This window comes from Eutrema salsugineum, unplaced genomic scaffold, assembly GCF_000478725.1.
Source record: "Eutrema salsugineum unplaced genomic scaffold, Eutsalg1_0 scaffold_7, whole genome shotgun sequence".
NCBI lineage: Eukaryota > Viridiplantae > Streptophyta > Magnoliopsida > Brassicales > Brassicaceae > Eutrema > Eutrema salsugineum.
Genome location: NW_006256486.1, coordinates 900,688 through 923,718, shown reverse-complemented (window position 1 = coordinate 923,718; position 23,031 = coordinate 900,688). Strand labels below are relative to the sequence as shown.

The 23,031-nt window shown below is 34.2% G+C and overlaps 4 protein-coding genes and 2 non-coding genes across 7 annotated transcripts; 3 read left to right on the top strand and 3 right to left on the bottom strand.

The window, feature by feature from the left end:
- The first annotated feature begins 36 nt into the window (after positions 1-36).
- LOC18010679 (glutathione S-transferase U28) lies at positions 37-1,353 on the top strand. 2 transcript variants are annotated; one of them, XM_006392704.2, is made up of 2 exons: positions 37-451; positions 1,003-1,353. In XM_006392704.2, the coding sequence occupies exons 1-2, from the start codon at positions 89-91 to the stop codon at positions 1,351-1,353; spliced, it is 714 nt and encodes a 237-aa protein (XP_006392766.2). In that variant the 5' UTR covers positions 37-88. The 2 variants fall into 2 exon arrangements, with proteins under 2 accessions (XP_006392766.2, XP_024006108.1); XM_024150340.1 differs by having other exon boundaries at positions 37-461; positions 1,016-1,353.
- A 3,252-nt stretch (positions 1,354-4,605) lies between these two features.
- Positions 4,606-6,097, bottom strand: LOC18010651 (DNA-directed RNA polymerases II, IV and V subunit 12). The gene is made up of 4 exons (XM_006392701.2): positions 6,006-6,097; positions 5,789-5,843; positions 5,173-5,265; positions 4,606-4,822 (listed from the first exon to the last, which is right to left on the bottom strand). Exons 2-4 carry the CDS (start codon positions 5,826-5,828, stop codon positions 4,800-4,802), a joined length of 156 nt encoding a protein of 51 aa, XP_006392763.1. The 5' UTR covers positions 5,829-5,843; positions 6,006-6,097; the 3' UTR covers positions 4,606-4,799.
- LOC112083282 lies at positions 5,392-5,532 on the bottom strand. The gene has a single exon (XR_002897570.1). It is a non-coding gene; the product is annotated as a small nucleolar RNA U19 (small nucleolar RNA).
- Positions 6,098-9,753: 3,656 nt separating the features above from the next.
- On the top strand, positions 9,754-11,020 carry LOC18010650 (uncharacterized protein At4g26485). Its single transcript, XM_006392700.1, has 3 exons — positions 9,754-9,904; positions 10,046-10,202; positions 10,747-11,020. The coding sequence occupies exons 1-3, from the start codon at positions 9,754-9,756 to the stop codon at positions 11,018-11,020; spliced, it is 582 nt and encodes a 193-aa protein (XP_006392762.1).
- Positions 11,021-14,525: 3,505 nt separating this feature from the next.
- Positions 14,526-16,053, top strand: LOC18010658 (serine/threonine-protein kinase WAG1). The gene has a single exon (XM_006392699.2). It carries the CDS (start codon positions 14,535-14,537, stop codon positions 16,011-16,013), a length of 1,479 nt encoding a protein of 492 aa, XP_006392761.1. The 5' UTR covers positions 14,526-14,534; the 3' UTR covers positions 16,014-16,053.
- Positions 16,054-19,597: 3,544 nt separating this feature from the next.
- On the bottom strand, positions 19,598-19,705 carry LOC112083232. Its single transcript, XR_002897524.1, has one exon. It is a non-coding gene; the product is annotated as a small nucleolar RNA R71 (small nucleolar RNA).
- Positions 19,706-23,031: the final 3,326 nt, after the last annotated feature.

Here is a 23,031-nt window from a genome sequence, read left to right as displayed (position 1 = left end):
TTCTTAAAATTTGTTTACTCCAATCTCTTTCCCACGTCTTCACCATTATCCATTTCTTAATTTCATATATGAGTGTATATATATATACATGGTTGTGGCTAGTGCTCTGTGTCAGGGAGAAATAACAATGGGGAAAGAAAATGGCAAAGTTGTGGTTTTGGATTTCTGGGCAAGTCCTTATGGAATGAGGACGAAGATTGCGTTGAGAGAGAAAGGAGTTGAGTTCGAGGTTCAACAGGAAGATCTGTGGAACAAGAGTGAGCTGTTGCTGAAATCAAACCCTGTTCACAAGAAAGTACCTGTTCTGATCCACGGTGATATACCCATCTCTGAATCTCTCGTTCAGGTTCAGTATATCGACGAGACGTGGACCGATGCTGCCTCTTTCTTGCCCTCTGATCCTCAGTCTCGAGCCACTGCAAGGTTCTGGGCTGATTTCGCTGACAAAACGGTAATTGACCGCAACATATTCCTCTGTTTTGTGCTACTCGCTTGTGTTTGTTTGATTTTGACTGACTTTTAAGTGTTTAGGTATTTGGGTTTCTGGTTCGGTTTTAATGTTTGGTTTTGACTTTTGAGAGATGTAACCGAATATAAAAGAAAACTCGGTTGGTTGGGTTCTCTTCACTGTTTTTTTAATAGCATTTTAGGTGAAGAATAACAAAAACATTATAAAAAAAAAATCAAATTTGGTAATTATTAGTAACTCTCTTTTTCCAACAATAAAAATGTGAAAATTTTAACAAGTTTTAGTTTTGAGAAATACTACCGAAATAAAACCAAAATGTGTGGTACTGTTTGGTTAGGTTTCCAAGTATGAATTATACCGAGTTTCGGATTTTTTGGTGCTATTTGGTTCAGTTGCACTAAAACTTCAATACTGTATTATGACTCTCAGCCCGTCCTAACCGTTTGGTTATTATGACAATACTGATTCAGTTTAATCCGGTTTGATTTCTATGTCCACTTGATTTGATCATACATTATTGCAACAAAATGTAGATATCGTTTGAAGGAGGAAAAAATATTTGGGGAAACAAGAAAGGAGAAGAACAAGAGAAAGGCAAGAAAGAGTTTCTTGAGAGCTTGAAGGTTCTTGAAGCTGAGCTTGGAGACAAGACTTACTTTGGAGGAGAGACATTTGGTTATGTAGACATAACTCTTGTCCCATTCTACAGTTGGTTCTACGCACTGGAGAAATGTGGTGACTTCTCCGTCGAAGCTGAGTGTCCAAAGATCGTGGCTTGGGGAAAGAGATGTGTTGAACGAAACAGTGTTGCTGCTTCATTGCCTGAATCTGAGAAAGTTTATCAACAAGTCCTTAAGCTCAGACAGATATTTGGTGTTGAATGAATGCAACAGAAAAAAAAAAACCTTTTTTTTTCTTACTGTTTTTTTTTTCATTTTGCAAATGTTTTTTTTTATTTTCTTTTGAGAAATAATGGACGGTTTCGTAGAGAATAAAATTTCAAAATATATTTTTAGTAAACCAATTATTTTTAATTTTGAAATAAACCCAATGATAGTTTGTTAGATGATAGATGTTAAAATATTTTGTAAAATGTGATAGAAACTAAATTATTTGTAATCTGTGATCACAGGTAACTACCGGAAATTTAAACTAATTTCATAAAATTTTAAGTCGTAAGTGAGTGTCTAATAACTAAGAAGCAGTTGACAAAACAAAATAGTATTTTTAATGTTTCAAAGAATTTGATTATATTTTTGGTCTGATCGAGTTGTATCTATTTGTCTCAGACATAACATTTGCATTTTGACATCTCTCGTGTTAATAGTGTTGGTGTGAACAACAGCTAGAATACAAAGATTCTTGTGAGATGAAATTCAGATACCAAAGTCATGAAAGCTAATCGAAAGCGGCACTATGAACTTGATAAATAAATAATAATATTTTCTTACTTTATAATGAGTTTATAGTGAATTTTTATCGTACTTTATAATGAGTTTAATACTGATGGAAAAAGATTTGAATACAAATGATGAATACAATTGGGTTTCAACAAATGAAGAAGAAGAACAAACGATCATATACTTGATTACATTTCCACTCGTAAAATAAATCATACTTTTCAATGTTGTCATTGAGAATGCTAGAAGCGGGATGGTATTTATAAGCTGAGATTAGAGCTGTTTTTAAGATTTAAGGTTAGAAGCAATAACAAAATATGGTTGTGCCAAAATTTTGTGCACAAATTTTGGGCATCAATATTTGATCATTTTTCATATTTTGATTTACAAAATCAAATAAACCAATACATCTGTGACAAAATTGACTCTAAAATTTTATAAACTCAACGCATCAAAACACACCCTTGATACAAATATTAATAAACTTGTTTTTACAACAAATGAATTTCTATTTGTGTTATAGCACATAATTGATAAGTTGAGGTAAACCAATTTTTATGCATTGATATTTACATAAATCACTATCAAATTAATAATCTGGCCAAACATTAAGATCAAATGTAAATTAGGTTATTTGATCAAAGCCGATATTGTAAGCTATATTCTCCATCACGATGTTGAATGTATAAGAATGTAAATGAAGTTTAATTTTTTTTTGTTGTTTATAGCCCATTTACAGAAGGTAAAGAATTTGCAATTACTAGGTCTAAATTAATACAAACAATGGGATATACATAAATATTTTTTTTGTCTTAGTTTTGGAGAAATGAATTTGGTTATTTTAGATTGTATACACTGTGTGAAAGCAACTCAAACTCGTTTTGTAATGTTAGTTATTAAAGACAAGTTCGTTGATGGAAATAGATAAGCTAATTAAAGCGATAAAGATAATTTTTATTCAATCAATTTGATGAAAATTGGTAGCAAATCTAGTCCTTGATTCTAGTTTTTTTTATAAGGTTTTTTTTTATCATCAAAATTAATTTCATTGCTGTAATTTGCTTATCTATTTTTCAACAAACATGTCGTTAATTAATAAGTAATATAACAAAATCTCAAAACGGGTTTGGATTGCTTTCATACACTGATACAATCTGAAATAACCAAATTCGTTTCTCCAAAACCAATAAGAAAACACGTTTATGTATATCCCATTGTTTGTAAAATATTAGACCTACTAATTACAAATTCTATAGTTTCTGTAAATGATGGAGTACATATCCTATATTTTTATTGGCTTGATCAAATAAACTAATTTATATAATTGTATCTTAACTTTTAGCAAGATTGTTGATTTCATAGTGATTTGCGTAAATTTCATATATAGCATGAAAACCGGTTTATCCAAGCTAACACAAATAGAAATTCTAGTGACTGACTAGTGGTGAAAAAAGAAGTCAATTGCCAGCTTTCTGTCACACGCATATCAGTATATATATTAGTGTTCTTTTGACAATATGATGATGATTGATGAGTCTCCAAATGGCAAATAATATGTTCTCTTCTTAAAAAGACAATCTCGAATGTTCTATTTATATTCCATTTTATCCACACCAACTAAAATTAGTGGCAGTTGTTAAAAAATCATATATATTTTTAAAAACCCTTTCAAGGTTTGTGGAACGACTGATATAACTTTTTTTTTTGTCGATCAACCACAAGAGGACTAAGAATCAAATCCTGAGATAAATACAAGACGTGGATCTTTATGTCGCAGGCGATATACGATGCCTTTGGAGTAGTGAGGTACGAATATTAATTATTCACATAAATTTGGAATTCGAATATTTTGATTATATAAAGTCAGCCAATCTTTTGAAGTAATTATATTCTTCAATATACGGTTGTGGTCAAAATTCCCTCTCTTTATTTCTTTATTTTTTGGCTTGCATGCACTGAAACCATGCAATGCATGGATAAGACACTTATGTGAATGATAATTGCATATAAAATATGAAATTAATTCACATAAATCTCACTACAGATGCCTATAAATACATTCATCATGAGTAAAGGCTTTGACATGACAAGATCACAAGATAAGAGTAGAGGTAGAGAAAAATGATGATGAAAGTCTCTGGTCGTATCAGAGGGGTCTTGCATGGAAAAGCAGAGAATGAGATTGAGCCAAAGATGACTTGCCGAATAGACGAACGAATCTCAAGTGATTTTGGTGTCCGGCAAGTTGACTTTGGCTCTGTTTCCTTCACTTCTTTTCGATGTGAGACTCTAGATATCATCATGATCAGAACTTGTAATTTCACTGAAATGTGTATTTCTTTTTTTTTTTAATGCAAGTATTTGATGAATGCTAATTAATAATGTTTGCTTCGATTATTTTCTTATTTCACTTGTAGCCAAAGCTAAACCACTAATTTATTACTATGTTTGCTTTATTATGAAACATTTTGCCAGTTTCCTTGTGGTGGTTTCTCTTGATATCACTCTCTTTGATTGATCCCTTCTTATAGACAATTCAGCAAATTTGGAGCTCTGACACAGTGATCTATCATATATGGCTCAGATACTGCCTTTTCCGACAACAGAAGCTGATTTATGGCAAAGAACACAATGAAACACGGGCAGTACGAAGGCAAATGAGCGAGACGTTTGTTAAAGTGCGTGTGAGAAGGAAGATGGTTGGTTTAGATTTAGATCGGGAGATATAGCCAATTATGGCTTCCACCAATGTGAATTCGTTAGCATACATGCTTTCTTCATTTACCAAAAAGGCAAAGAAATTTCAGTGTCACAATCATTGTAACCAAAACAAGCCACTAAGCAAAACCAGAGACAGATTTTCTAGTCATTATATGTTACAAACAACAGCAGGAAACCAGAGTTCCAAACATCTTCAGGGGTTTGTCGTTCTAGCGAGCTTCGTATTGAACAACTGCAAAAGAATGAAATGAACAACCATATAATTAGGCGGAAACAAATTCACATTAGCACTGCAAACAACAAAAATGAGTAGACTAGACCGGGATGTAGTTACAAACTTTATTAATTAGAGAACCTGATCCCTGTAAGCTATAACATTTGTGTTTAAATGTAGTTAAGACACTTGTAAATTCGAAACCTAACTATGAGACACATTTGTGTTTAGTCAGAGACACATTTGAGATCGTGCGATCAGTGGAAACGCACAAGAATAAGACCAAAGAGCAGTAGAAGAAACCTAAAACCATTACAACACGAAAAGAGGACTAAAGATTTGTTTTGCTAAATAGAGGTAAGTCTCACCTCTACGGGTGCGCTTCTTGTATAGAATACGGTACCCACATTCTCGGCATTGGATCACATCCCCAGACTTCAAAGTGTTCTCTTGTCCACAATCTTCAAAAAACCAAAAATGACTCAGACAAACAAGTTAAGCAAACTATAGAAAACAGGGCAATCCATCATAAAAACTTCCTATGAATTCATTTTTTCTTTTATTTTCTTGGGTTTAATAGTATAATGTAATGTCTGAGGCTGCTTGGGAGAAGCTTGGTTTGAGCAAAAGCAAAGCTCCTCCTCAAAAGACCCCAAGTCAAATAGATCAAAACAATACAGAAAAGTATTGATGATCAGATTACTTTATGCCTCCTAACTAAGCCAATTATGAAATTTGCCTAAAAGATTAGGGCTCATAAAGGCTACTCAAAAGAGGCATATCTTACAAAAATCTCTTCTCCTATGAATTTTGTATTCGAAAAAACAGCAACTTTGGCATTTGAAACCACAGAACTACGATCTTTAAACCAAACAAAAAAACAAAAGTTAAGCAGACAGTGATAAGTTTCCAAAGTTCCAATTTTCGAAACAAAAACTCAATGTTCGATGAAATTTTATAGAGGAAGAAGATAATAGAGCTTACCTCCGCAGACGTAAGTAACTGGTTCGGGCTGTGGATCCATGACTTCGAATCGAATCTATTCATTCAACAAAGAAACGTCGCACAGAAATTGAATTGAGTCTGGGTTTTTTTTGAAACATTAAGATTTCATAGAATTTCGAAACACAAACTGAAATCTTTTCGTCGTCTAAATTCAGAAAGAAAAAAATTCTCACAAGGGGGTTGATTTCATACTTACCCAAAAAGCTAGGGTTTATGCGGTGATTTCAAACACGAGCGAAGAGACGAGAAAGTGGAGCAAGAGACGAGAAAAGGATTAATAATGCGTGTCTGTAAACAAACATTGATCCATATTTATGGGCTTATTAATAAAACCAATTAAAATATGGGCTTTACCCTAAATGTCCATTATAATTAGGCCTCAAAACGCTTGTCACTTCAACGTTAGCGACTTCATATAGTAGTAAAGATGCGTTTTTACATAAACTGAATTTTACTATTTCTCACCAAAAGCTTCAGAACAAGTTTTACACCAAAACATTAGGGATCTAAATGGTAAGTAAAAAGGTGCAAAACATTTTAGTTTTGGTTTACTATATGTAGAGTAAATATTTCTTTTGTTATCATATGTTTTTTTTTCCAACGTTAAAGTTTGAATTAAAAAGAATGGTGAAAAAGTTTACTCTATTATGATAGGTTTATACAACTTTTTAGTTCAATTTTTTTTACACTCAAATGTTTGCTTTTCAGGCTCTAGATTAGATTAATTACGTCTTAAAAGGACGACAAGAACATTTGATGTTTCTAAAATGAGATTTATATCGCTACAATATCAGTTTAAGTAATTAAATTTGAGGCACCTATTAAAGTAAGTATATATATAATTTGTTTGTTGAAACACATATATTAATGAATATATAGATTTTAGGGACTTGAAACAAAATAAGAAATGGGGCCACTAATTTCGTTTCACCAAAAAAAATGTTCAAATAAAAAACAGTGTCGTATAGAAGAAGAAGAAGCATAGGAGAGGTAAAAAAAGGAATCGTGACAAAAGGTTTTGTCGAGCTCAATTGAATATTTGAATGGGTCACCATGCAACACTAACCAATAACAAGTAACAACTGTATTGATTTTTTTTTCTTCTTTAATTGCTAAAGGTTAACGACTGTCTTAATTTTCACGGGGGAAATGGTTGCTGAGAATTTTTGTTTTTTTAATAAGTTTAAACTAAGAGAGAACTGTTTTTAGTCAATGAAGGAAAAAAACGGGTGTAGTTCAATGTATCAGTCTGATACCCATATGTTATGTTTTATTTATAATATTATTATAATTAAGCTTTTTGGGTGGGTGCCAATTGATGATTAGGAGCTTCTTGTTATGTTTTGATTATAATGAACGTTGTTACATGTGCCCATTTTTAAGTTGTTGAATTTAATTTAATGAAATGGACTGCCCCCCCCCCCCAAAATGTGGGGTGTGAGCTTAAGAGGTCACCGACTATGATGTTTTAATCAGAAGATTTTTGTTTGAATGTGATATATATGAATCAATGCTAAATATTTACAAGAGTAACCATGAAAAAGAATCAAAAGATTTATAGTATTTAATGGCGGAGACATTGAGAAGAACATAGTTTTATAAAATGTTCATTGGATAACGATGATTGAACTTAGCCCTCGGAAAGCGAACAACCGAACCGTTGCATCAACTCATGAAACTTCAGGTCTTCATGATAACGTAGAGAGGTGATGATCAAATCATACTTTCAATTTGACAGGTGAGAAGATGATGAGGTTGATGAAAATGATGGTGAAATCGAGTGATCATTTTTTGCAAAATGTAATAAAACAACACTTGAAAAGCGACGGAGAATTGAACTCACTTCATCGGCTGAAATAGTGCAAAGGAAAATTAGATTTTCCAACCAGCTGAGGTTAATGAGTAGAGTTTTCATAACTTCAAACCATACCGTAAAAGTATAAGATCATGGAAAAAATGTGATCCCTTATTTCAGCTTGTTTTCCACACAAAAGAAAACTACAATATTGTCCCCAAACTTGCATTCGATCACGAGAGATGCGGTCACAAACTGTCAACAAGAAGATTTCTAACTATTTTATTAGAATATCTGTTGGATCCCATAAGAAAATAACTAGTTTAATTACGACCCAAATTAATTCAAAGAACATTACAAAAATTTATTGTCAAATCAAAATCACTTATATTTGATGTCCACTTTTATACAGAGTGGAAGATAACTTATGGCACAGGAGACTAGACTTATAATATACATCGTTTTTTTGTCCTTTTATCGGTATACAAATTAATAATTATTTTAATATATTTGAAGAGTTGATAATGAAATCAAGTTGAAATATTTTTCTGACATGATTCATAAATGATTCGTTAGATTCTAAAAATTCAAAAATATTAAAATTCGTAAATGATTTATAATTCTTCCAACAATTAGGAACTCTCTAATACAACTTTGTGGTGTTTTGTAAATTTTAACAGTTCTGGTATTTTTGTTTAATTCGTTAAAAACGGAAATTTTCAGAATATATAATAATACACTGCAAAACAAGACTATATATATTATATATTATGGAAGTCTTTTAGTGTAGTGGTTGACTAAATATTCATTAATGTTTTTACACCAGAAGGTTCGGATTTCAATTCCCATATAACACAATTTCTGCAGATTAATAGAGGTAAGTTTATAAGAAAATTTTCAGCATGGTACAAGTGGAGTCGCTCATCATGATCATAGGATTTCTGTAGAGCGGTACCATTAATGATCCGTTGTAGAATTGTCTTTGTAATAGTTCTCATAATTAATTTATTCAGTATTAAAAAAAATGCAAGACTACATATTAGAGGAATTAGATAATAACTGTTTTAAATTTTGAAAATTACAAGGGATTTTTATTGAAGGCAGAAAATATTAAAATTACCGTAAAACCTCAATAAATTAATAATGTTGGGACCATGATAATTTATTAATTTATCGTGATATTAATTTATCTATAAATTAATAATTATTAATTTATAGAGAAAATTTGTTTTCCGCATATAATTTTCTAAAAAATATATTTGTAATAATTTTATATTTTAAAATTTTAACAAATCTCATTATATAAATTATGATTAAGAATCATAACTATCACAATAATATAGTTTTTAACACCATATTAGATTGTCTATGTAAAAATATACATGTTCATAAGTTTAAAATTTATAAAAAAACCATGGTTACTATCAGTATTACTGATGATAAAATTGAAGATAACACTACAATACTTTAAAAACACTTAAAAATAAGAAAATCAATTATCACATCAAAAAATCATCATAAATATTGAATGTATATAGTAAAAGAGCAATAAAAGCTACTGATATAATAATTAGAGAGATGAGAAGTAATGAGATTTTAACTTTAAATAAAAATAAACACATTAGTTATTTTTAAAAATATTGTATTTACATATATTTGCATAAATTTATATTATTATTAATTTATGTTTTTGTTGGGACCATAAATTTACATAAGGGTTTCAAAAAAAATTATTATCTTATTATCTTATCGAATTTGATGGATTTTTACATTGACCCGACTTGGAACCATCAAAATTTATTAATTTATAGTGATTATTAATTTATCGAGTATTAATTTATAGAGGTTTTACTGTACTGATTTTAAACAAGAGAAGGCATTAATACCGTCTTGACGCTAATTGGCACGATGCATGTGTATTGAACCAATTAGTAATTAGCTACATCCGAAAAAAAAGTTTACTCTTTTGTTTATAGAATATAAATGGTCTTCGAAGTACATAAATGAACACAAAGTCCGAAGAGACTTATGTTTCTAATTTCTATAGATCTCTTAATTTGACTTCTTACGTGAATCGTGATAGTATGTTTATTGTGTCTATATATACATAAAGACATGGAGTAAAATGAAAAAACATTCAGATGATGAAATGGAGGTTCAGGAATCTACCAAAGTAAGACAATATAGCAATAACCAAAAACTACTTCTGATCGGAGAAGGAGATTTTTCATTTTCTTTGTCTCTAGCCAAAGCCTTTGTTTCAGCCACCAACATCACTGTGGCATCTCTTGATATTCGAGGTAAAACTAAATCTAAAGTCGTCAATAGTATTTTATGCTGTATTGTTTTTTTTTTAAGCTGTACGTATCACCACAAGAAAAACCAAATAGCTTATCACGTTCGATGATTAATGTTTTGTTATAATTTTGAATATATGGTAGATGGGCTCGGGCGTCAGTACAACAACGGAAACGCGAACATGGAAGAGTTGGAGAAACTTGGGTGCACCGTGGTCCGAGGTGTTAACATACATTCTATGACTTCAGCCGATGGCTTGAACCAATATGACAGAATCGTCTTTCATTTTCCTCATGCAGGGTAAGGTTTTGGTCATCAGAATATCGATATGAGATTCGACCTAATCTACTCTAAAAAATGGGGAATTGGCCCTAGATATTATCTAAAATTCATGAGAATAATCGAATTTGGATCGGATATGCTTTCATATACAATTTACATAAGATATATGTATAATATATATCTAGATGGTATAAAAAAGAAGAGTAGTTTATAGTATCACAAAAGAAAAGAAATATATATATTTTTTAAAAGTATCCATAAGATATATGTTTTAAATATTTAAGAAAATCACTTTGAAATTTTTTATATGATGTGTGTTATTTTACTTTATTTTGATGTAGTATTTTCATTTATTTCGTTATTATAATTATTCTTAAGTATTTTTTATGGATCCAAATTTGGATAACCACAAATATCATTATTTATGGGTGATTCGAATCCTAAAATTCTAGGATATGGATATCCAACATAAGTTCATCTCTACCCGCATCATTTTCTTTTCTTCTTTTCTTTTATTTTTGGTGTATACTGATCAATGCTTGCATGCATGTACAATTCTCAGGAAACACCGAAATGTAGTGAAAGGATTTATGGAGAATGCGATAGAGATGGTGAAAGACAAAGATGGAGAAATACATGTCACTCATAAGACAATATACCCATTTAACAAGTGGGACATGAAGACTATAGCTGAGGAGACGGGTTTGCGTTTAATCCAGCAGATGCAGTTTAACAAATGGACATTTCCGGGTCACTCCAACAATAGAGGAAGTGGAAGTAACTGTGACGCTAGCTTTCCTTTTGGATCAGTTGTTACTTTCATGTTTAAGAAATAAACTATTTGGGCTTGCACAAAAGAATAAAATAATAATAATAAAAGAAATAAACCTTTGTTTTTTTAATTGGTTAGCCGTTTAATTTGATTATTCCTATAATATTAATAAATCATATTAAAAATAATAATATGGTTTGAGATTATTTTTATACGTAGTTCTTAATTCTAATCTTACCTAATTGATTCTCTTAGAGACATGTATACACATAGCTGAAAAATGTATTTTTCTCTTTCTGTTAGAGGTAGTTGCGACAAAATGCATCTACACATCACATGAAAGGTCATATTCATCCAATCTTCGAATAAAATTTCTCCTAATGAACCCAGGTTGGATTCTTTGCCTCTATTGATTATAATAATATTAATTTGTTACAATACTGTCGTCATTGAACTATTATTTTTTGGGAAATTTTTACTTTAGCATGCCAAATTCAAATAAAAATGTTAGATACTGTAGTATGTTACAAAATTCCTGTGTTCTTTTAATGTTTGTAACTAACAAGTCGTATATATCGTGTTTTCGTATTGCTATTTGAAAGTAAACTGTAGTTTAGTTGACGTAGTTAGTTAATTAAATTCCATTAACTAACATTTGAATTAACTATGATGTTGTAAATGTCATTATGGTGTTCAATTATCGGTTAACACGATATTTTGGGAAGATCCTCATGTTTTCCTAAGATCTCTTCGCTTCAAATTTTGTTTTCTAGATATATAGTAATTTGCAACTTGCATCTGTATATTCCCACCTTGTCTATAATTTCATTTATATATCTATGACTATGAATATAGCCTAACATATGAATCCAAAACAAAACGACCACATGTCTTTGTTTAGGACCAAATAACCGTTATCGTTCTTTCATCAGGTGGCGTTTATCGTTGTTCGTAATGTATTAGCAACTGGGTAGGTACACTGGGTGAAAATTACAATAATGCTGTTGTTACTTTTATTTATAAAATAAAATAAAAATAGGTGCGTTTGTGTTTTAAAAAACGTTTGTTATGAGAGCGTATTGAACCACCAAAATTATTCATTTGGATTAATTGAATCTGATGATAAATTGAGATTATTTATGCATAACAAAGTCAACTTTTTCGCAAATAGTAATCAACCAGCAAATTGGCGACTCAACCATAAATAACTAAAATGATATCAACATTCTGAAGACAAATTACAAAATAAGACTCTTAGCAATACTATTTTGAAGAAGAATACAAAATCGTAGTCTTACATATCAGTATCACATATGACGTCGTATCATTATTCTTAGATCAATTATTTATTTTTTGGGTTTTAGCTTTTTGTTTTTATTAGTTATGATAAAACCAAAACTATATAAATAACTAACCATAAAATAAATGATAACTTTATCAACCAAATAAATAAAAAAAATGATAAAACTATATTGATAAGAAAAAAGTGCATTCTCATGATAGCTAAATACGAATAATTAAGAGTCGGCTCTGTACTTTGATCATCCTAATAATTTGTAAACCGTAAAACGTTTTGGATATATGTTTCATATTTCAATGTAACAACTTGATCACGAGCAGCCCACAAATGTCATAATCTTATCTCGTGATAATTAATGTAAATAATGGAGTCTCTTTGTAAATTTTTTTAAACGAACTTAAAATGATGATCTAGTTAGGCAGTTAATGGGTTGTCATTATTGAAGAATAATGAACTCTAACAGTCTATTACATTTAATTAAGCCAGGGTCCAGAGAGCATATGTAAAGCGACAAAAATGGGTCCTATGCTAACCACGGGGCAGACAAAATAAGACCTTGATCAAACGTGGGTCCCGCTAATGTAAAAGGGCCTTAATATTGGCCCATCACATGGATCTAGTTCCCATATTCTTTTAAACATGCGAATCACCCATCAGTTTTGACTTTTGACCAGGAAAATGATAATAACACTATTTGTTCCAATCAAAATATAAATTCGTTTCATGAGGTAGGGACTATAACTAGCTTTTTGTTTTTGGCGATAACTCACTTTTGTAAAATATAAAACTAAGAGTTTTATTTGGTAGAAATAAATTATTATCGAGAACTTCTAGCTAGTTAATTATAGAAAGGCATAAACAGGGGGTATTTTAGGACCCTCGATCATATATTGTAATCTTTATGTAAAAGTCGGCTAAACTTTTGTTTTGGGCGGTCGCCTATCCATTTTTTTTTAATCCATTGCAGGCTTGCAGCAAGCTTTTGAAGAAAAAAATATTCTCCATTAGTATGTCAATGGCTAGCTGTTATATATGTATACTTTAAAAATTTGGAAATATAGTACTATGTACAGCATTGATGCTTGTAATATTTGTAGTACTTCTCTCTCTTTTTAATATGGATCCGGTCAGACAAGGTTATGTAGCATTAATGCACTTGAATTTATTGTCACTGCCAAAAGGTTGAAAGAAACACTTTTTTCTTCTTTGAAACGTATATAATGCATCTGTAATAAAGTAAAAACATTGATATTTAAGTGCATGTTGTAGCTTAAATATTGTAAACACATTGATATTTAACTCTTAATACTACTATTTTTCATGTTAGAATATACTACTTCTCTATTATGAAATATATATACATATCTCTAATGTCTTTTCTAGGCTAGTATTTTGAGAGACGATTTCTGACTTTAAAAGTTAAACATTCATCACCTTGGACATTAGCCAATCACCTGGATAATGACGAACCTAAGGAAAAGGTATTATTACGTTGTTCCTGACAATCATTAAAAAAAAAAAACGTTTTCATATGCTTGAGTACGTTAGAGCCGACAAGCAGTTAGTGTTTATTAAAAATAGATTTGCAAGCCAAGGTTTTTTTTTTATCAACCACTATCTCAACTCAATATTGCAAACCAACGTTCTCGTTTGTAGTCTATCCTTCACGTCAAAAATATTAAAAACTATCAACAATAATACTATATAGTTTGAAGTGTGTACATTAAATGAAACACATACCAGCATTTTTTTTTTGTAAAACTTTGTCTACATAAATTAAGTCTGATTTACACAAGGCGATGATAATTTTTTCAGTAATTGGTATAACAAAAAGCTTGAGAACAACGTTTTTTTATCGGTATAGTAATTACTAAAGTGATTGCGGTAAATCTCATACCGCTACGATACAGAGTCACCAATCAAATCTATTACCTACGTAGTTACGTTATAGAATTTTTGATTTGGTCGTAAGAGCTACACGATTTTGTTAAGCAAAACATAGTCACTCTTAGAAACTTACAAACGTATATATCTTCCATGTTAATCGAAACCATGTGCATGTGCTAATGATAATTCCAGTCAATAAACTAAAGAAATGATCCATTGTGAGGTCAAACCATCTTTGTCCTTTCACACAAGTCAACCCTGATTTATTCAAAACCAACATTTTCAAATTAAAAAATCATTACTCATCTTCCATAGTTTATATAACTCATCACCACCTTCAACCTCCTAACCCATAAAACCCCCTCCCCAAAAAAGAACTTCATCGGAAAAAATGGAAGACGACGGTTATTACCTTGACACGGATCTTGATCTCAGCTTCACATCCACCGCAACAGACCGTACATTCGCTTCCTCAAGCGCTCGATCGAGTCTCGCTCGCTCAAGCCTCACATTAAGCTTCAACGACAGACTCTCAACCGCAACAACACCTTCAACCACCACTTCCTCCGCCGCAACAACACTCCACCACCGTCGCTACGATCCTCACTGGACAGCGATCAGAGCCGCGACAACTCTCTCCTCCGACGGAAGACTCCATCTCCGCCACTTTAAACTCGTCCGCCATCTCGGAACCGGAAATCTCGGCCGAGTTTTCCTCTGTCACCTCCGCGATTGCCCTAATCCCACCGGATTCGCGCTTAAAGTAATCGATCGCGATGCTCTCACGGCGAAGAAGCTTTCACACGTGCAAACGGAGGCAGAGATCCTCTCCTTGCTTGACCACCCGTTCTTACCTACACTCTACGCACGAATCGACGCCTCTCACTATACTTGCCTCCTCATCGATTACTGCCCCAACGGAGATTTACATTCCTTGCTCCGTAAGCAACCCGGTAACCGGTTACCGATTTCTCCGGTCAGATTCTTCGCCGCCGAAGTCCTCGTCGCCTTAGAGTACCTTCACGCTCTCGGAATCGTTTATCGAGATCTCAAACCGGAGAATATCTTAATCCGTGAAGATGGACACATCATTCTCTCGGATTTCGATCTCTGTTTCAAATCCGATGTAGTTCCAACTTTCCGATCTCGAAGATTCCGGAGAGTTTCGTCTCCTTCGTCGAATCGGAGGAGGTTGAGTCGTCGTCGTGGCGGTTGCTTCTTCTCCACGGAGGTAGAGTACGAGCGAGAAGAGATCGTGGCGGAATTCGCGGCGGAGCCAGTGACGGCGTTTTCTCGGTCGTGTGTTGGGACTCACGAGTATCTAGCGCCGGAGATCGTCGCCGGAAACGGACACGGAAGCGGAGTAGATTGGTGGGCGTTTGGGATATTTCTCTACGAGTTGTTACACGGAACGACGCCGTTTAAAGGTGGGACCAAAGAACAAACTCTACGCAATATACTATCGAACGATGACGTGGCGTTTCCGTTGGAGCTAACAGAAGAAGGAATAACAGAAGCGAAGGATTTGATCGAGAAGCTGTTAGTGAAAGATCCGATGAAAAGGCTAGGATGCGCCAGGGGTGCGCAAGATATCAAAAGACATCCGTTTTTCGAAGGAATTAAGTGGCCGTTGATTAGAAACTATAAACCGCCGGAGATTCGAGGTCTGGTGAAGAAGACGAAGGCACATGCTGGTGGTCACGTGACTACTGTATCGTCGCCACGGAGGAGAAAGTGGTTGTGGTGGGCTCTATCGCATTTACTACGCGGTAAAAGCTTGAAACGGAGTAACAGTCAAACTCAGAGCAATAATAATTACTATCGTTATGTGGGTAAAAGCTATAACAACGCGAGTCGCATACGCGTTTAAGGCGTTTCCTTTTATACAATCACATATAAGTATACAAATCGTAGAGGTAGAAAAAGGTGATGCAATGAATAGCGCAAGTTAGCAATATGATCATTTTGGATCTAGACACAATTTTAGCTCGTGTTTTGTGAAACTCATAATGTAATTTGTTCCTATTTTCCAAATGTTACCAAAATTAGTTACCGGTTCCAACTATCAACGCTAGCGATGATGAACAACTACAATCGATGATATTTGTTCTATTCGTTTTATAGTTCTTAAGGCATCTCCAATAAAACACCAAAATATCAAATTTGTTGTTTTGTGAATAGTATTGCACCAAATTTGATAACACTATTCACTATATCTACATAAAACATTAAATTTTTAACTATACTATTCACTACATCAAATATTAAAATATATATTTTTTCATTTACTAATATAATTAAATTATTATTTATTAGTTAATTAAATTTTGTAAATTTGGGCATTCGAGTAATGTTAGGATTGAGGTTTGTTTGAATATTGGGATATAGGATCCATATCGGTAATTTAGAATTGCATAAATTATTATTATTAATATGCAAATTGATCAAGATTAAAAGGGGGAATTGCTAAAAATAGACCAGAATTTGAGTCCAAATGCAAAAATATATCCCTAATACAAAAATAGGTCAGAGAAATTACTATTCTCTCGTACATGAGCAAACAAAAAAACGGAGAACTCAATTACGATTTTAACCCCAAGAAGTCTGCAAATAATAGTAAAATCTGCAGACTTATAAAGAAGTCTTGCTATATTATTAAATATTATATTTTATTTTAAAAATTATACAAAAATAATTTGATTTAAATTTTGTTTCTATAAATCAAATATAAATAATTATAATGTATATAAATTAAAATTTAATATAACTAAATCAAATTAGACCAAGAAAAATAAACATCATAACTGAATAATTTTAATTTAGGGTTACAGACTACTTTATGAAGTCTGCTCAAACCATAATCGAAATTAAAATAAAATGTACATAGACCAGAATTTAATTAACATAACCGGATATAACCGAATATTTTCAACCTATTATATAAATGAAAATTTTACCCTAATCCAGAAAATCTCCACTTTGATCTCTCTCTAAAACGGCGCTGCATTCTCTCTGTCGCCGTTATCCTCTTTCGAAAACATCATCGCAATAATGTCAACACCGATTCATCGTCGTCATCTTCAACTCGGTCTTGATCTTCTTCTTCTTTCTACCGATACCTATTTTGGGTTTTATGTCGCATAATCTCTCATTTTGCTTGTTTGATTTTGTTTTCTGAAAGGAAAGTTTGCGACTTTGATTGACTTCGATGAAGCTTCGACAAACTGATAACACCGTATTTTGACCACTTTTATGGATCATAATTATGTTTTATGCAGGTTTTTTAACTCTGTTTTCAATGGTTTTTAAAGTGTTTTCAATGTTTTAGAGTTTCAAAAGACTTTACAGGAAACTTGGGCAAAAAATATGCAATTTGGAACAAATGAGCAATTTTGGATAAATGCAGACCGTCAGAAGTATGACAAGCGATGAAGACTTTCTCACCGTCTGATCACCCCCAAAATTTGAGACAACATAGAGGATCCAATCAGCTTTCTAATGGACTTGGTTTAGAAATAATCCAACGGTTAGATCTTCAGATACTCCCGATGCAAGAATGACAGAAAATGCAGTTCCGGAAGAGAGCATGTGCCGGGACCGCGGCCAACACCCATTTTCCCGCGGGTAGAGCCACCGCGACCGCGGACTTTGGTCGTTCACTTTCCTGACGACTTAATTAAAACCCAGATCAATTTCTTTCGTTATTTTTGAAGTCCTAAGTGTCCAGAACCACCCCAAAAGCTATAAATACCCTCTTTAGGTCATTCTAAAGGGGAGAGACCGAAACTAATAGACAAAGGAGAGAGAGAGAGAGTTCGTGTGGAACCCTAAAGAGGAGGCCGCCGTTTTAAGGAGTAGGAGCCGCCGCTGGAGAGCATCATCGCGCCTCCGTCGTCGCCTCCGTTCTTCGTTTTTCTTCCCTCTTTTCTTTAATTTCCTGCAACTTTCAATACTCTGTGATGATTATTTACAATATGTTTGAGTAGTTATAATCTTATGAATCGATAGATTTAGGATTTATAATCTTCTAGATGTTCTTCGTTTGCCTTTAATCTTACTGCGTGATTCTTTGCTGGCCACTTAGAAGCCGATCTGATATGATATGTTGCGAAAGATTTCATTGATTTTCTGAACTAGGGTGAAACGAGCAATTCTTCTATAGGAGTGGAAACCTACCTGTAGTTGAGTTGTGAATATTGATGAGTCTTGTCCTGCTATTGCATCTTCTCCCTTCCAGAATTAGAGTGGAAACCTACTGATTAGGGTTGCGAGAGATAGTTGTTTAGTGCTCCGAAAGTAGGCTATTCATACTTTCGTGCCTCGAGTTCTAGAACATACGTAGTTGATTACCTTTATCATATGTTTAAAAATCGACATAGCTTAGTCCATGAACCCCTGCGAAACCCCTTGAGCCCCAACGTTTGTCTTTTATTGCTTACAACCTTCAATTTCATCTGCTTTTTAATCGCTATTTATCTGCTTTTCATTCGCTTTTACTTGCTCCAATTCGCCTCTTGTTTAAATCGCTTACTACTTGCTTTACTTGCTTTCGTTTTTGTCAATTGCTTTTTAGTTTTAATTGCTTTCTAGTTTAGATTTAGTGACAACCAAAACCCAAAACCAAAACCAAAACCAAAACCCTTTTAGTTCTAATCTGATTTAAGCGTTGCAGTGAATTCGTACTGAAACAACTAAGTCTCTGTGGATCGATACCCTAAGTACTACAGTGCACATCTGTGCACTTGCAGACATTTAGGGGTTATAAATTTAAAACTTGAAGCTTAGTAAAACGAAAACAACCAACCCCATTTACAAACCCGCATCAAGTTTTTGGCGCCGTTGCCGGGGACTTAAATTTGTTTCGTTGCGAATCCCAGCTTAAATCCATTAGAACACTTGTTCACTTTTACTTTTTCTTTTGAATTTTTCAGGTTTCTCTGAGATGAGAGACCGGGAACATGTTCCCGGAACTCTTGGTGATCCACCAAATCGTGTGGATGGTGATCCAAGCGATGATGACCTGACTGATGATGAGTTTGAAGAACCGATTTATGATGACAATGAGCTAATCGGATCGGTCAAACACAAAGATGATGATGAACTGATTGGAAGTTTCGATTCACTCGAGAAATTCTTGGGAGATCGAAGAGCTATTCAACCAGCCTTACCTGAGGATGGCAAAACCGAAATTAAGGTACCCCATATCCATTTAGTTCAACAAAATCAATTCTCTGGTTATTCATTCGAAAACCCGATTGACCATATCGAGACGTTCGAAGAATTATGTGCAACCATTACAGCAAATGGGGATTACCACAAGTGTAGTCTTTTCCCATTCTCTCTTAGAGATAAGGCCAGCAAATGGCTAAAATCTTTGCCACCTGCTTCACTAAAAACGTGGGCAGCGTGTAGAACTGCTTTCCTAAATCGTTTTTACAATAGAAACCTTTCAAATCTCTTAAGAAAGAAGATAAGAACTTTTAAACAAAAAGAAGATGAAGATCTTTTAGATACTTGGGAAAGATTTAGGGAATACCAAAGAGATTGTCCACACCATGGATATGGCGAGGAATACCTGCTAAGTATCTTCTATCGCGGTATAACTCCAGAGTTGCGACACTCTTTTGATATAGCAAGTAATGGAGATTTCACAAGTAGATCTGTAGAAGATGCTCACGTTTTCATTAAAAATTTAGGAAACAGCATCCGAAATCAAATAACCTTTGGTAATTCTGCACCTCCTGAGAAGAAAGAAGAAATTTTGGAAGTTATAAAGTGTCTCCGTCACATAATGAGTCATCTTGGATTGCAACAACCAAAGAGGGTACACAATACGTGTAACTTTGATGGTTGGGACAACCCAATGGATTCTTATGATCAAGGGATGGTTAACACTGCAGAAGTCTATCAAATTCAAGATTTTCCATTCGTTTCTGATCACCGCGGGTCCATTCGTCCGGACCGCGGCCAAGCAAGCTTTCACCGCGATCGTGCTGGTTCTGACCGCGGCCAAGACGTGTTTCACCGCGGTCGTGAGCCACCTGACCGCGGGAAATTGTCTTCTGAACTTACCTGGACACCACCTTCCGAACCAATCTCGGCTATTCAATCTAATCTTGTTCCATATCCAAGTTTTCCCTCTTCTGAAGCTGAAAACCTAAACAAAAAGAATTTAGAGCTTGAAAAATCTATGTCTAAAGAGATTAGTGATCTTAGATCTGAACTAAAAGAGATGCAGAAGGATTTCGATGAAAGATTATCCACCCTCCTTAGCATAATGGCCAAAACTAATTCTAAAAACTTAGAAAAATCTGAAGAGGAGCCAAGTGAAAATTCTTTCGAAAGCTCAAGAGAAGCAGATCCCTCCGATGATGTGAAAGCTATCACACTTAGGAGTGGATTAGCTTACAAAGAGCCTGAATTTCCTAAAGATCCCGAAGATGAGGAAAAGGGTAAGGAAAAGGAGAAAGAAAAAGAAAGAATCACGAATGAAGATGTTGAAAAAGAAATGGTAGGAGAGAAGGATGGAGAACAAGTAAGAGAAGATTCATCCCAGGAAATCCTCGGAGAAGACCCAATTCCTCCTCCACCAACTCGTGTCTACAAACCTAAACCTCCATATCCTAGAGCCTTAAGAGCCCCTAAGAAAGAGAAAGAAAAAGCTAAGCTGAAAGAGTTGATCGATCAATTAAATGTGAAATTACCTTTCGTAGAAGCTTGTGCTATGATTCCCGCTTTAAGAAAATACATGAAGGGTATTCTAACAAATTCTTTAACTCTTGAAGAAGGCGTTATGATGATAACCCATGAATGTAGTTCTATCCTGCAAAGCCAAATCCCTGAAAAGAAAAACGATCCTGGAAGCTTCGTACTTTCATGCACCATCAATGATGTAGCTTTTGAGCGTGCTCTCTGTGATTTAGGATCTAGCATAAACATGATGCCTCTTTCAGTAGCAAAACGTTTAGGACATCACACTTTCAAGCCCACTAAGATTTCCTTGGTATTAGCTGATCGTTCTGTTAGACAACCTGTAGGTATTTTAGTAGATGTTCCCGTCGAAATCGAAAAATGTTCCATACCCACCGATTTCGTAGTTCTAGAACTAGAAAAAGAACCTAAGGATCCACTTATTCTTGGAAGGCCATTCTTATCTACAGCCGGAGCCATAATCAATGTTCCTGAAGGAAAAATCGACCTTCATCTAGCCGGTTCAATTATGCAGTTTGACATGAACAAAAGTTTCGATAAACCAACTTTGGATGGCAAAATTTGTTGGGTTGATGAGTTAGACGGAATTATTGAGGAAGTCTATGAAGATCTGCTTCTAGACGACCCTTTAAGTGTCACGTTTTCACCCGCAAAAGATGGACGCAATTTCCTTGAAGGAATTTCGAGTGAATGCGCACGTATGCTTGATAAGTCCGAAACTTATAGGAAACCTCTAAACTATCTATATCTTAAGGACCAAAAAAACATTCCTACACCTCCTAAAGACACTGCCGCAGCAATTAATGATCCTTGGAGCGAACTTAAAGCCCCTAAATTCGAGCTTAAACCTCTTCCCGTCGGACTTAAGTACGCTTTCCTTGGACCAAATTCTATTTATCCTGTCAAAATAAACTCTGGTTTGACGGAAGAAGAAACCACAATGCTGTTGACTGAGCTGAGAAAGCATAGAAAAGCCTTAGGATATTCACTTGATGACATACCTGGAATCTCTCCATATCTTTGTATGCACAAGATAAATCTAGAGGATAATGCTAAAAACTCAATCGAAAGTCAAAGGAGACTGAACCCTAATCTCATGGATGTTGTCAAGAAGGAGATTATGAAGCTTTTAGAAGCTGGAATAATCTTTCCTATCTCAGATAACACTTGGGTTAGCCCAGTTCATGTTGTTCCAAAGAAAGGAGGAGTCACTGTCATTAAAAATAATAAAGATGAAATGATCGCTACAAGAACAGTAATTGGACTTCGTATGTGCATCGATTACCGGAAACTGAACGCAGCAACTAGGAAAGATCATTTTCCACTTCCCTTCATAGATCAAATGCTAGAAATATTAGCTAATCACCCCTACTATTGCTTCATTGATGGATACTCCGGATTCTTCCAAATTTCTATTCACCCGGAGGATCAAGAAAAAACGACATTCACTTGTCCATATGGCACGTTTGCTTACCAACGTATGCCTTTTGGATTGTGTAATGCACCTGCTACCTTCCAGCGGTGCATGATGTCGATCTTCACAGACTTTATTGAGGATTTCATGGAAGTGTTCATGGACGATTTCTCTGTCTATGGATCTTCTTTTGAAAAATGTCTAGGCAATCTTGGTAAAGTTCTGCAAAGATGTGAAGATAAGCACTTAGTATTAAATTGGGAAAAATGTCACTTCATGGTACGAGACTGAATCGTGCTTGGGCACAGAATTTCCAGAAACGGTATTGAAGTTGACAAAGCCAAAATCGAAGTCATGACCAGCCTACAACCACCCACAAACGTAAAAGGAATTCGTAGTTTCTTAGGACACGCAGGATTCTATAGGCGCTTCATTAAAGATTTTTCTCAAATAGCTAGACCTCTTACGCGTTTGCTTTGCAAGGAAACGAACTTCGAGTTCGATGATGAGTGCTTAGCCGCATTTCATAAGATCAAAGAAGCCCTTGTTTCCGCTCCAGTCGTGCAAGCACCTGATTGGGAACTCCCATTCAAAATCATGTGCGATGCAAGTGACTATGCAGTCGGAGCAGTGCTTGGCCGACGAAAAGATAAGAAATTGCACGTAATCTACTACGCAAGCAGAACTCTAGACGAAGCTCAATGCAATTATGCTACAACAGAGAAAGAACTTCTGGCTGTCGTATTTGCATTTGAGAAATTTC

Excerpts from the sequence above, each read along its gene's own strand:
- LOC18010658 (XM_006392699.2), top strand. The coding sequence starts at position 14,535 with ATGGAAGACGACGGTTATTACCTTGACACGGATCTTGATCTCAGCTTC.
- LOC18010679 (XM_006392704.2), top strand. The coding sequence starts at position 89 with ATGGTTGTGGCTAGTGCTCTGTGTCAGGGAGAAATAACAATGGGGAAA. Across the intron at positions 452-1,002 it reads CTGATTTCGCTGACAAAACG|ATATCGTTTGAAGGAGGAAA; the intron begins GTAATTGACCGC and ends AACAAAATGTAG.
- LOC18010651 (XM_006392701.2), bottom strand. The coding sequence starts at position 5,828 with ATGGATCCACAGCCCGAACCAGTTACTTACGTCTGCGGAG. Across the intron at positions 5,266-5,788 it reads AGTTACTTACGTCTGCGGAG|ATTGTGGACAAGAGAACACT; the intron begins GTAAGCTCTATT and ends GGTTTTTTGAAG. Across the intron at positions 4,823-5,172 it reads CAAGAAGCGCACCCGTAGAG|TTGTTCAATACGAAGCTCGC; the intron begins GTGAGACTTACC and ends ATTCTTTTGCAG.
- LOC18010650 (XM_006392700.1), top strand. The coding sequence starts at position 9,754 with ATGGAGGTTCAGGAATCTACCAAAGTAAGACAATATAGCAATAACCAA. Across the intron at positions 9,905-10,045 it reads GGCATCTCTTGATATTCGAG|ATGGGCTCGGGCGTCAGTAC; the intron begins GTAAAACTAAAT and ends AATATATGGTAG. Across the intron at positions 10,203-10,746 it reads TTTCATTTTCCTCATGCAGG|GAAACACCGAAATGTAGTGA; the intron begins GTAAGGTTTTGG and ends TACAATTCTCAG.